The 14,566-nt window shown below is 47.5% G+C and overlaps 1 protein-coding gene across 1 annotated transcript in view; it reads left to right on the top strand.

Moving 5' to 3' along the window:
- The first annotated feature begins 10,522 nt into the window (after positions 1 to 10,522).
- The window catches only part of LOC125449381 (sorting nexin-32-like), a 32,964-nt gene continuing 28,920 nt past the window's right edge, over positions 10,523 to 14,566 (top strand). Inside the window, exon 1 of the mRNA XM_048525140.1 lies at positions 10,523 to 10,597. Within this exon, the coding sequence (XP_048381097.1) occupies positions 10,550 to 10,597 (48 nt within the window). The 5' untranslated portion in view covers positions 10,523 to 10,549. The remainder of the gene's footprint in view (positions 10,598 to 14,566) is intronic.

Below are 14,566 nucleotides of genomic sequence, written 5' to 3'. Positions count from 1 at the left end.
AGCCTAGACCCTTCATCAGAGAGGGGGATGGGGAGAGGGCTCTGGAATAAATAGGGAGAGAGGGGGAGGTGGACAGAAGATGGAGAGTAAAGAAGATAGGTGGAGAGAGTATAGGTGGGGAGGTAGGGAGGGGATAGGTCAGTCCAGGGAAGACGGACTGGTCAAGGAGGTGGGATGAGGTTAGTAGGTAGATGGGGGTGCGGCTTGGGGTGGGAGGAAGGGATGGGTGAGAGGAAGAACCGGTTAGGGAGGCAGAGACAGGTTGGACTGGTTTTGGGATGCAGTGGGTGGGGGGGAAGAGCTGGGCTGGTTGTGTGGTGCAGTGGGGGGAGGGGACGAACTGGGCTGGTTTAGGGATGCAGTAGGGGAAGGGGAGATTTTGAAACTGGTGAAGTCCACATTGATACCATTAGGCTGCAGGGTTCCCAGGCGGAATATGAGTTGCTGTTCCTGCAACCTTCGGGTGGCATCATTGTGCCTTCCTCCCCGCCCTGTCTACCTGTAACTCCACTTTCAGGGAGCTATGAACCTGCTCCCCAAGGTCTCTCTGTTCAGCAACACTCCCCAGGACCTTACCATTAAGTGTATAAGACCTGCCCTGATGTGCCTTTCCAAAATGCAGCACCTCACATTTATCTGAATTAAACTCCATCTGCCCCTCCTCGGCCCATCAGCCCATCTGATTGAGGTCCTGTTGTACTCTGAGGTAACCTTCTTCGCTGCCCACTTCACCTCCAATTTCGGTGTCATCTAACAATCTTTCTAACTCTACCTCCTGTGTTCACATCTAAATCATTCATATAAATGACCATAATTGGAACCTTTCTCATCACACACAGTTCCTTGGATGGTCATTGGTGGGCAACACTCAAAAACAGCGCATTTTTCTGTTGTCCTGCCTCCTTTCGGGTGGTTTATTAGCCTGCGTAGTACGAGAGAATCCATTTACCTGCAACGCAAGGCTGACTACTGGGTGGTTCTTCAACTATGACCTTCACCTTCAGTTTGTTTTTCCTGAACGCACCACAGCTCTATGGTTGATCGAAACAGGTGGCGGTCATTGGACTTTGTGCTTTGTACGTAAACTTTAATTTGGCTGGAAGGGCGATTACACTCGGCAGCTAACAAAGTAAGTCCTGGTGATTTTGGTGGTGGAAAGGTCGCTCAGCTATGTGTGGCAGCATATCTGTATATAGAGGAAAAAAAATTAGGTATCTACCCTGAATGGGTTTTGCACTTAAATATTCAATTGGCCACACAGTGATTTACCGCTGGTGGTGCTTAGTGGTTAAAAAATTCACCATGATTTGGTGGCTCAGTGGTTAGCAGTGCTACCTCTCAGGGCTGGGCTGGGCTTTTGCAAATAAATATCTAATTCGCTACATGGGTTATTTACTGCTGGTAGTTAATAGATGAAAAAAAATAGCAGGGGTGATGGGGGAGGAAACACTCAGTTGGGTGTAAGATATATTAAAAAAATTTCTAAAGGGGGGTCCAGGCCTGAAACGTCAGCCTTCCTGCTCCTCTGATGCTGCTTGGTCTGCTGTGTTCATCCAGCTCTACACCTTGCAGTCTCTAAAAAAAATGTTAAGTATCTTTTCAGAGATAATGGGAACTGCAGATGCTGGAGAATCAAAGATAACAAAGTGTGAAGCTGGATGAACACAGCAGGCCCTCCCTACCTCCCCACCTATACTCTCCTCTCCACCTATCTTCTCTTCTATCCATCTTCGGTCCACCTCCCCCTCTCTCCCTATTTATTTCAGAACCCTCTCCCCATCCCCCTCTCTGATGAAGGGTCTAGGCCCGAAACGTCAGCTTTTGTGCTCCTGAGATGCTGCTTGGCCTGCTGTGTTCATCCAGCCTCACACTTTGTCATCTTAGGTATCTTTCCAATTTGATTAGCCCCATCCCCCCCACCCTCACCTTTGATGGTCTGCACTGCCCCGAAGGGAGTCTGTATGTAAATTAATCACATGACAAAACACGGGTGATTTACTCATGATGGCTGGTAGGGGTAAAAATTCCATGGGTGTTCCAGTGGGGAGAAAGCAGCCGTTTGGTTTGGTTTGATAATGCTTGTAGATATAATACGACTTGGGTACTTTGACTATGTCATGGCCCTCTCTATAGTAGAGTCACAGCATCATTCTGCATGAAAACAGACCCTTCAGTCCATCTAGTCCACAGCAACTAGGTTCCCAAACTAAACTAGTCCTACCTTGTTGCATTTGGCCCATATCATTCCGAACCTTTCCTGTTCATGTATTTATCCAAACAATGTCAGGGCTCATACAATTAATGGTAGGGCCCTTGGTAATGTTATAGAACAGAGAGAGCTTGGTGCTCAGGTATATAATTGTTTAAATTTTGCTTCACAAGTAGACAGGATGATTAAGAAGGCATTAAGCACAATGGGCAGCACGGTGGCTCAGCGGTTAACACTGCAGCCTCACAGCGCCAGGGACCAGGTTCAATTCCACCCTTGAGTAACTATCCATGTTGAGTCTACACGTTCTCCCCATGTCTGTGTGGGTTTCCTTCCACAGTTCAAAGATGTGCAGGTTAGGTGGATTGGCCTTGCTAATTGCCCATAGTGTCCAGAGATGTGTAGACTTGGAGAGTTGGTGTGGACTTGATGGGCCAAATGGCCTGCTTCCACACTGTACAGCTTCTATGAAGCACGCTTGTCTTCACTGCTGAAACCTTTGAGTATAAGAGTTATGCTGAGGTTGTACAGGATGTTGGTGAGGCCTCTTATGGAGTACTGTGTCTGATCCTGGCTCCCCTGTTATACGAAGGACATTATTAAGCTAGAGGGGGTTCAGAAAAGAGTTACCACAATGCTGCTTGAAGTGGAGAGTTGGAGTTATAGGGATGGGCTGGAGCATAGGCAGGCAGCACTTATAACTGGTTAAATATATAATTAGGGACATGGGTGACCTGGTAGTGGTTTCATATAAATATATAACAAGAAGGGTTGAGTAATTCAGTTGGGCGACTTGCTGGTGGGTTTATATCAGATTATAAGAACCAGGAGCAGGAGTGGGCCATCTGGCCCTTTGAGCCTGCTCTGCTATTCAATAAAGGTAATGGCTAATCTTTATTGCAGACTCAGCTCCAATTCCCCACCAGCTTACCATCACACTTTACTCCTTCACTGTTCAAAAGTCTATCTTTGCCTTAAAAACATTCAGTGAGGAAGCCTCAACTGCTTTCCTGGGCAGGGAATTCCACAGATTCACAAGCATTTGGGTGAAGAAGTTCCTCCTCAACTCAGTCCGAAATCTGCACCCCCCCCCCCGCCCTTATTTTGAGGCTATGCCCCCTCGTTCTAGTTTTGTCCTCCAGTGGGAACAACCTCCCTGCTTCTATCTTGTCTATTCCCTTTATAAGATCCCCCCCCGCCAACACCAATTTCTTCTAAATTTCAATGAGTGTAGTTCCAGTCAATTCAATCTCTTCTCATAAGCCAACCCTCACAACTCCAGAGCCAACCTAGTGAACCCCCCTCTGCATCCTCTCCAGTGGCAGTCCATCCTTTCCCAAGTAAGGAGACCAAAACTGTACGCTGGGTGTAAAGAGCTCCTTTGTTCCTCCACGGCTTTGTTTGTGCTAATCTTACAATGCACCCCAGGATAGGTTTATCAAAAGAAGAGAGCTGGGTACTTCACTGCCCTTTGGTGGCCAATGTTTGTAATTACCCTTAAAATTAAAGCTTGGATCTCGGGCCTGGCCTGATGTCGAAGAACAAAGAACAGTACAGGATAGAAACAGGCCCTTCGGCCCTCCAAGCCTGTGCCGATACATTTTGCCCTTCCACACTAAAACTGTCTTCACTTACAGGATCCATATCCCCCTACTCCCTTCCTGCTCATGTATTTGTCCAGGTACACTCCCGCACATCCCAGATGTCCAAGGTCTTCAAGGACCGCAACTTTCCCCCCACAGTGGTCGAGAACGGCCTTGACTGCGTCTCCCTCATTTCCCGCAACACATCCCTCACACCCCGCCCCCGCCACAACCGCCCAAAGAGGATCCCCTTCGTTCTCACACACCACCCCACCAACCTCCGGATACAACGCATCATCCTCCGACACTTCCGCCATCTACAATCCGACCCGACCACCCAAGACATTTTTCCATCCCCACCCTTGTCTGCCTTCCGGAGAGACCACTCTCTCCGTGACTCCCTTGTTCGCTCCACACTGCCCTCCAACCCCACCACACCCGGCACCTTCCCCTGCAACCGCAGGAAGTGCTACACTTGACCCTACACTTCCTCCCTCACCCCTATCCCAGGCCCCAAGATGACTTTCCACATTAAGCAGAGGTTCACCTGCACATCTGCCAATGTGGTATACTGCATCCACTGTACCCGGTGTGGCTTCCTCTACATTGGGGAAACCAAGCGGAGGCTTGGGGACCGCTTTGCAGAACACCTCCGCTCGGTTCACAATAAACAACTGCACCTCCCAGTCGCAAACCATTTCCACTCCCCCTCCCATTCTTTAGATGACATGTCCATCATGGGCCTCCTGCAGTGCCACAATGATGCCACCCGAAGGTTGCAGGAACAGCAACTCATATTCCGCCTGGGAACCCTGCAGCCTAATGGTATCAATGTGGACTTCACCAGCTTCAAAATCTCCCCTTCCCCCAGTGCATCCCTAAACCAGCCCAGCTCTTCCCCTCCACCCACTGCATCCCAAAACCAGTCCAACCTGTCTCTGCTTCCCTAACCTGTTCTTCCTCTCACCCATCCCTTCCTCCCACCCGAAGCCGCACCTCCATCTCCTACCTACTAACCTCATCCCACCTCCTTGACCTGTCCGTCTTCCCTGGACTGACCTATCCCCTCCCTACCTTCCCACCTATACTCTCTCCACCTATCTTCTTTCCTCTCCATCTTCGGTCCACCTCCCTCTCTCTCCCTATTTATTCCAGAACCCTCGCCCCATCCCCCTCTCTGATGAAGGGTCTAGGCCCGAAACGTCAGCTTTTGTGCTCCTGAGATGCTGCTGGGCCTGCTGTGTTCATCCAGCCTCACATTTTATAATCTTGGATTCTCCAGCATCTGCAGTTCCCATTATCACATGAGCATAACTTGTCTATCTTTGTACCCAATGTCCCTTCCAATGAAGGCAAGCACGCCTTAGGGCTTCTTCACTGCCTTATCTAGCTTATGTCATTGGAGAGGAAGCATTCAGTGTTCAGAACCCTGGAACGTTTCACAGGCAGAGAGAGGTTGGCATCACAGAAGCTGGGGTGCAATATTTCTCTCTCCCTCACGTGTTATTTTCATTTACACTCCGACTTATTTTCCATTTCCTAAGTAGGTTTACGATTTGGTTTATCTTTCTGAAAGAAAAGCAAGACAGTGAGAAAGTTGAGTGCTTCCCCAGTGGGAGGCTGGTTCCTGGCCAGGGAAAGGGTGCCCCTGAACGGAAAGGTGGAAACTGTCATCCGTGTTAAACTGCAGGTTGACAACGAAACACAAACTGCAAATCTCTGAAGTGCTGACTGGCCCCAACGTAGTATCTGAATGTCGGCGCATCGAAGAGTTGGATACAAGGATGCAGAGAGACAGTTGGTACAGATCTTTCGCTTGCAATGGATACAGCACCAATACTAGTACAGCAAGAATGGGCTGAATGGCCTGTGAGGTGAGTTTCCGCTCATGGTTTGACTTTGTCACTTCCAGGGTTAACGTTTTTTCGGAGTTACACCTGGAGTAAAAGGCACAAAGCGGAGCAACAGAACTTGGCAGTGCCTTATCTGATTTGGATACCGTCTCAGTTTGCACATACAAAGCAGTAAGGAGGGGCTGTGATCAGTTCAGAACGCCAGCAGCAAAGATTACTGCCTAATTCTACAGCCACCCCACCCCCTCCTTCCCTGCTGATCCCAGGTACAGTGAAACAGAACCACACCTCTCCTGATAAGCACCAACCTTCGCCACCCCTCCACCCGTCAGCCCACAAGCACCACCCCCTCACCCCATCCCAGGCGCTGGAGAAAGCCGGAAGATAAGAAAGGTTTTACGAGGACTCAGGTGTAATACCTGGTCCAGAAAACCTGATCACGTCCACCCTGTTTGCTCAGAAAGGAGATGGCTGAGAGGGCAACCAGTTCCATTCTTCCAAATAACGGAGAGCACTTTGATAGAGTTTATGCAGGGAAAGTGAACCCCACCCCTTCCGCCCAACCCCCGTGGGGGCAGTGGGAGACCACAACGAGGTTGGGCGGGGGGAAGATCATCAGTATCAGACTGAGTCAGACCAATGGAGAATTCAGGAGCATTGTGCCCTCACCCCAGAAAGTGGGACTCATTTCCACAGGGAGGGATTGAGAACATGTCGATATGTTTAAGGGGGTGAGGGAAGGTGGGTGAACACATGACAGAGAAAAGAACAGAAGCTTTGGGCAATGGACAGATAAAAGGAGATCGGAATGATTAAAGGGAAATGAAGTGACAAAAGGGAAATTTCTAAATTTTTAAACGGGATGTGGTCGCTAGCATTTATTGCCCCATCCTTAATTGCCCAGGGGCAGTTGATAGTCAACCACATTGCCGTGGGTCTGGAGTCACATGTAGGCCAGAGCAGGTAAAAGTGGCAGTTTCCTTCCCAAAAGGACAGTAGTGACCCAGATGGATTTTTCCTGACAATCAACACCAGGAGCCACAAGGTTCTTAATTCCAGATGTTTTAAAAACAGAGATCAAAGTCCACACTCTGGCATGGCAGAATTTGAACCACAGTGCCCAGAACATGACCTGTGTCTGTGGATTAACAATCCATCGATCATGGCCCTTGGTAATTGCCTGTAGGGAGGAATGGAGTGGAGTGATGAATAGGGAATAGAAGGGGGTTTATGTGAAGCAGGAAGACCATCCAATAATCTGAATGAATAGTTGCTGTCTCTACCCCTTTGTACAGAACTGTAGAACTAATCCACATTGTACCATACACCCATTTCCATGCGTTGAATCAAGCAGCAAAAGACTTTCAGAGACTTCGAAATCTCTTGTTGTAAATCTATAGTTCAACACAAACATCAGTTTCCACCTTTCCCTTCTGGGTCTACTCCCTGTCCAGAAGCCAAGCCTTCCCTGTTGTTTTTTTTCAGAAAATAAACCAAATTGAGAAGGAAACATCAGAAGCCCGATAACAGTCAACACGGCTTTGTGAGGGGTAGGTCATGCCTTACAAACCTTATCGAGTTTTTTGAGGATGTGACTAGAAAGGTTGATGAGGGTCGAGCTGTGGATGTGGTGTATATGGACTTCAGTAAGGCATTTGATAAGGTTCCCCATGGTAGGCTCATTCAGAAGGTCAGGAGGAATGGGACACAGGGGAACTTAGCTGCTTGGATACAGAATTGGCTGGCCAACAGAAGACAGCGAGTGGTAGTAGAAGGAAAATATTCTGCCTGGAAGTCAGTGGTGAGTGGTGTTCCACAGGGCTCTGTCCTTGGGCCTCTACTGTTTGTAATTTTTATTAATGACTTGGACGAGGGAATTGAAGGATGGGTCAGCAAGTTTGCAGACGACACAAAGGTCGGAGGTGTCGTTGACAGTGTAGAGGGCTGTTGTAGGCTGCAGCAGGACATTGACAGGATGCAGAGATGGGCTGAGAGGTGGCAGATAGAGTCCAACCTGGATAAATGCGAGGTGATGCATTTTGGAAGGTCGAATTTGAAAGCTGAGTACAGGATTAAGGATAGGATTCTTGGCAGCATGGAGGAACAGAGGGATCTTGGTGTGCAGATACATAGATCCCTTAAAATGGCCACCCAAGTGGACAGGGTTGTTAAGAAAGCATATGGTGTTTTGGCTTTCATTAACAGGGGGATTGAGTTTAAGAGTCGTGAGATCTTGTTGCAGCTCTATAAAACTTTGGTTAGACCGCACTTGGAATACTGCGTCCAGTTCTGGGCGCCCTATTATAGGAAAGATGTGGATGCTTTGGAGAGGGTTCAGAGGAGGTTTACCAGGATGCTGCCTGGACTGGAGGGCTTATCTTATGAAGAGAGGTTGACTGAGCTCGGTCTCTTTTCATTGGAGAAAAGGAGGAGGAGAGGGGACCTAATTGAGGTATACAAGATAATGAGAGGCATAGATAGAGTTGATAGCCAGAGACTATTTCCCAGGGCAGAAATGGCTAGCACGAGGGGTCATAGTTTTAAGCTGGTTGGTGGAAAGTATCGAGGGGATGTCAGAGGCAGGTTCTTTACGCAGAGAGTTGTGAGAGCATGGAATGCGTTGCCAGCAGCAGTTGTGGAAGCAAGGTCATTGGGGTCATTTAAGAGACTGCTGGACATGTATATGGTCACAGAAATTTGAGGGTGCATACATGAGGATCAATGGTCGGCACAACATTGTGGGCTGAAGGGCCTGTTCTGTGCTGTACTGTTCTATGTTCTATGTTCTATGTTCTAACATAAACTGAAAATTTATCACCAAAAAGGAGTAGGAGGTTTCGAAAATGAAATGAAACGTTTGGGAAAAACCTGGCTCTTTACATTTTATAAGCCCACCATAAAATACCAATGTCAATGAACACAGACAAATAACAAAACAAGTGGATAAACAAGGCGAGGGCGAAGTGAAAATGGGATAGAGAATTCCAAACGCCATCTCACTTCTCCTTACCCTGAAATGACCAATCATCTTATCCCCATGTCCCATAAATAAATGATAAAGTTGAGATGGTTTTGGAAAGAGGATAGCAGGAGAGATTCACATGATGCTTTTGGTCACGACTGAACTTCAGATACATGAAGAGATTACAGAGGCTGGGAGGGGAGATTGTTGAGAGATCTGATCTGGGTTCTCTACAACAGCAGGAGACGGGGCTGAGTGGCCAGGGGGGAGTCTGTTACTACTCTTGCAAGGAGCACAACAACTTAACATGACCAGCAACAGGAACAAGTGACAGGAGGAAAAGTATTTTCACCCAGAGACTGGTTACAGTCTGGAATGTACAGTCTGACAGTGTGGGGCAGGCAGGTTCATTCGATAGGGAGAGAGAGATAACGGGAACTGCAGATGCTGGAGAATCCGAAATAACAGAGTGTGTAGCTGGATGAACACAGCAGGCCAAGCAGCATCTCAGGAGCACAAAAGCTGACGTTTCGGGCCTAGACCCTTCATCAGAAAAGGGTGAGGGGGCGAGGGTTCTGAAATAAATAGGGAGAGAGGGGGAGGCGGACCGAAGATGGATAGAGGAGAAGATAGGTGGAGAGGAGAGTATAGGTGGGGAGGTAGGGAGGGGATAGGTCAGTCCAGGGACGACCGACAGGTCAAGGAGGCGGGAGGAGGTTAGTAGGTAGGAAATGGAGGTGCGGCTTGAGGTGGGAAGAGGGGATGGGTGAGAGGAAGAATAGGTTAGGGAGGCGGGGACGAGCTGGGCTGGTTTTGGGATGCAGTGGGGGGAAGGGGAGATTTTGAAGCTGGTGAAGTCCACATTGATACCATTGAGCTGCAGGGTTCCCAGGCGGAATATGAGTTGCTGTTCCTGCAACCTTCGGGTGGCAGTTTTGTGGCACTGCAGGAGGCCCATGATGGACATGTCATCTAAAGAATGGGAGGGGGAGTGGAAATGGTTTGTGACTGGGAGGTGCATTTGTTTATTGTGAACCGAGCGGAGGTGTTCTGCAAAGCGGTCCCCAGACCTCCGCTTGGTTTCCCCAATGTAGAGGAAGCCACACCGGGTACAGTGGATGCAGTATACCACATTGGCAGATGTACAGGTGAACATCTGCTGGATGTGGAAAGTCATCTTGGGGCCTGGGATAGGGGTGAGGGAGGAGGTGTGGGGGCAAGTGTAGCATTTCCTGCGGTTGCAGGGGAAGGTGCCGGGTGTGGTGGGGTTAGGGTCTGGGATGTACCGTCTGAGAGTGTGGGGAGGGCAGGTTCACTCGAGGGGGTAGGGTCTGGGATGTAGTGTCTGAGAGTGTGGGTGAGGGGGCAGGGTCACTCGAGGGGTTAGGGTCTGGGATACACTGTCTGAGGGTGTTGGAGGGGGAGGTTCACTCGAGGGGTTACGGTCTGGGATGTAGTGTCTGAGCATGTGGGTGAGGGGGCAGGGTCACCCGAGTGGTTAGGGTCTGGGATACACTGTCTGAGGGTGTGGGGGAGGGGGCAGGGTCACTCGAGTGATTCTCGGGGAAATGGGCTCGTTATCTGTGAAAAGGTTCATGAGAGAAAGGCACAATGTGCCTTGCTCACTGGGGGAGCCAATCCAGATAAGATGAGCTGAATGGCCTTGTTCTACGCTGAAACAATTCTGTCAACCTTGTGAGAATGTTATTTGTTTTAAAAAGATCACCTTCTGTTCCTCCAAACCCCAGGGAATAACCGCAAAAAACATCAGCCCACTTTCCTCTCTCTCCTTACGGATCTGCCTTCTCAGCCCAGGAGTCCAACAAGTGAGCTTCACTTTGAGGTTTCAGGTCAACGACCTCGGCCAGGACTGGGAAAGGTCGTGGATCCAGTGGGATCTCAACAGGTAGGAACAGGAGGCTCGAGAGAATAATCTGCAGAGATGGATGACAGGGTGCGTGACAGCAGGAGGATTGCAAAGAGACAGCAGGTAGGTGTAGTGTCAGGTAAATACCCAGCAACAGCCTCATCGCCAACAGCTTCTGTGCAGAACTCTTCTCAATAGCTCACAGGGACCATCCTGTGTCTGAAACCCAGTACTGCAGCTACACAGCACAGAAACAGACCCTTCAGCCCAACCAGTCCGTGCCAAACTAAACTAGTCCCACCTGCCTGCTCCTGGCCCACATCCCCCCCAAAAATTTCCTATTCTTGTCCTTATCCAAATGTTTTTTAAATGTTGTTACTGTCCCCACATCCACCACTTCCTCAGGAAGTTCACTCCACACACAAACCACCCTCTGTGTAAAAAGCTTGCTCCTCACATTCTTTTTAAAATCTCTCTCACCTCACCTTATAAATGTGCTCTCTGGTTTTGAAATCCCCCACCCTAGGAAAAACACACCTACCATTAAACTTATCTACGATTTTATAACCTCTGTAAGGTCATTTCCCAACCTCCTACACTCCAGTGAAAAAGTCCCAGCCTATCCAACCTCTCCTTATAACTCAACCTCAAACAATGCAGCATCCTGGTAAATCCCTTCTGAACCCCGTCCAGTTTTATAATATCCTTCCTATAATGGGGAGACCAGAACTGGACTAAGCGCTCCAGAAGAGGCTTCACCAAAGTCCCATACAACCTCAACATGACACCCCCAACTCTGATACCCAAAGGTCTGAGCAATGAAGGCAAGTGTGTCTATAAGTGATGCAAATTTCAAAGAATTATGTACCTGAACACTCAGGTACAAACGTCCGTACCATGAACTGGTTCAGCCCTATCGTCGTTTGTTTTGCCAAAATGTAATACCCTTCATTTATCCAGATTGAACTCCATCTCGTGTTTTTCAGCCTATTGACCCATTTGATCAAGACCTCTCTGTAATCTAAGGGAAACTTCTTCCCTGACTACTTTGCCATCAATCTGTGTATGCAAACTTACTAACTACACCTTCTATGTTCTCATCCAAATCATTCATATAATTGAAAAACATCCTGATTTAACAAGATGAACATAGCAGGCCAAGCAGCATCAGAGGAGCAGAAAAGCTGACGTTTCGGGCCGAGCAAAACATCCTGATTTGATGTTTTGTTTCAGTTTCAGCACTGCAAGTCTCCCCATTTAAAAACCTGAGAAAAAATAAAAGTTGCATTCATATAGCGCTGTGGGAAGCCCAAAAAGCTTCTCAGTCCACAAAGAATTTTTGAAGTGCAGCTGTTGTTGAGATCTGGGAGATCCAGCAGCCACTCTGCGCACAGCAAGCTCCCACAAACAGCAATGTCAAAATGACCCAGCACAACTCTCCTCAAAGACATTGTATTACGAACAATGTGTGACTCCAAAGTTAATTTGTATTTTGTACGTTAAAATTTGGGTGATATAGTTTCATTGCTTTCTTTAGGCTGTGCACTGGGAGAGTCGGGAGAGATTTGTTTGTGTGCAGATTAAATGAGTTTTTTTGTGACAATACTGTCATTTTAAAAGATTATTTTGTCGTGGTGTTTTTTTAAACAGAGGTTGTAAAGGCAGAGGTTCAAAACTGTCTACAAGACAGAGCTTAAGTAAACAACATGTGAGGCCTGCAGTGTTTTTTTTAAGTTGGAACAATGGAAACAATCTGAATTGGAACAGCCACCTCTTATAGATCAGGCTTTCTCGTGTTTTTTAGCTGTAGCATCAGAAACTGTTTGGGGTGTCAGAAGAGTTGGGAGCTTCCACGAATGATTCCCAGCTGCTACTTTCTGTGAAACGTCTCTTAATGTTGTATCCTCCTGGATAGGAGAACTGCATGTGAGAATCTGCGCCTGAATTCGCTTTTTTTGCCATGGGGGTGTATGTATGGGATGTTACTATATCGGAACAGTTAATTAGTAATAGATATTGTATCTATTAATTGGTTAAGTTTTCCAATCGTCTTTCTTTTGTTGTATTATAACTATAGTGTTTAAATAAATTGTGCTTTGCTTAATGTTGAGTAGCTTGACCAGTCCATAAGACATAAGACCATAAGACATAAGACCATAAGACATAGGAGTGGAAGTAAGGCCATTCGGCCCATCAAGTCCACTCTGCCATTTAAATCATGGCTGATGGGCATTTCAACTCCACTTCCCTGCACTCTCCCCCTAGCCCTTGATTCCTTCTGAGATCAAGAATTTGTTGATCTCTGCCTTGAAGGCATCTAACGTCCCGGCTTCCATTGCACTCTGCGGCATTGAATTCCACAAGCCCACCACTCTCTGGCTGAAGAAATGTCATCTCATTTCAGTTTTAACTTTACCCCCTCTAATTTTAAGGCTGTGCCCACGCGTCCTAGTCTCCCCGCCTAGAGGAAACAACTTCCTAGCGTCCACCCCTTCTAAACCATACATTATCTTGTAAGTTTCTATTAGATCTCCCCTCAACCTTCTAAACTCTAATGAGTACAATCCAAGGATCCTCAGCCGTTCAGCATACGTTAAACCTACCAGTTCAGGGATCATCCGTGTGAATCTCTGCTGGACATGCTCCAGGGCTAGTATGTCCTTCCTGAGGTGTGGGGCCCAAAATTGGACACAGTATTCTAAATGGGGCCTAACTAGAGCTTTATAAAGTCTCAAAAGCACATCACTGCTTTTATATTCCAACCCTTGAGATAAATGACAACATTACATTCGCTTTCTTAATCATGGACTCTACCTGCAAGTTAACCTTTAGAGAATCCTGGACCAACACTCCCAGATCCCTTTGCACTTCTGATTTGCGAATTTTCTTACCGTTTAGAAAATAGTCCCTGCCTGTATTCTTTTTTCCAAAGTGCAAAACCTCACATTTATTCACATGAAATTTCATCAGCCATTTCCTGGACCACTCTCCTAAACTGGCTAAATCTTTCTGCAGCTTCCCCACCTCCTCAGTACTACCTGCCTGTCCACCTATCTTCATATCATCAGCAAACTTCACCAGAATGCCCCCAGTCCCTTCATCCAGATCATTAATATAAAAGGTGAACAGCTGTGGCCCCAACACTGAACCCTGCGGGACACCGCTCGTCACCGGTTGCCATTCCAAAAAAGAGCCTTTTATCCCAAATCTCTGCCTTCTGTCAGACAGCCAATCCTCAATCCAAACCAGTAGCTCACCTCGAACACCATGGGCCCTCACCTTGCTCAGCAGCCTCCTGTGAGGCACTGTATCAAAGGCCTTTTGGAAGTCTAGATAGATGACATCTACTGGGTTTCCCTGGTCTAACATACTTGTTACCTCTTCAAAGAATTCTAACAGGTTTGTCAGGCATGACCTCCCCTTACTAAATCCATGCTGACTTGTTTTAATTTGACCCTGCACTTCCAGGAATTTAGAAATCTCATCCTTGACAATGGATTCTAGAATTTTACCAACAACCGAGGTTAGGCTAATCGGCCTATAATTTTCCATCTTTTGTCTTGATCCTTTCTTAAACAAGGGGGTTACAACAGCAATTTTCCAATCATCTGGGACTTTCCCTGACTCCAGTGACAGTCACATCGTATCTGGAATGTTACATTTCATATCTATCTTTGAAATAGATGTTTAAGATTTGCCTTCCAGAAAATGGGCGGCACAGTGGCTCAGTGATTAGCACTGCAGCCTCACAGCACTAGGGATCCAGGTTCAATTCCACCCTCGGGTGGCTCTCTGTGTGGAGTTTGCACATTCTCCCTGTGTGTGTGTGGGTTTCCTCTGACAGTCCAAAGATGTGTAGGTTAGGGTGGATTTGTCATGGGAAATTGCCCCATAGTGTTCAGGGATATGTAGATTAGGTGAGTTAAAAGGGGATGAGTCTGGGCGGGATACTCTGAGGGTCGGTGTGGACTGGTAGGGTTGAAGGGCCTGTTCCCAAACTGTAGGGATTCTATGTATAATAGGCTACTTTCTTAAAATATTTTGAGGGGTTCTGGTTGGTCCATTACATGTTACAGTGAAGTGAATTTAGAA

The sequence above is a fragment of the Stegostoma tigrinum genome, chromosome 42 (genome assembly GCF_030684315.1).
Source record: "Stegostoma tigrinum isolate sSteTig4 chromosome 42, sSteTig4.hap1, whole genome shotgun sequence".
In the NCBI taxonomy this organism is placed as follows: Eukaryota; Metazoa; Chordata; class Chondrichthyes; order Orectolobiformes; family Stegostomatidae; genus Stegostoma; species Stegostoma tigrinum.
The sequence above is the reverse complement of the archived record's forward strand: the minus strand, read 5'-3'. Positions and strand labels throughout refer to the sequence as shown.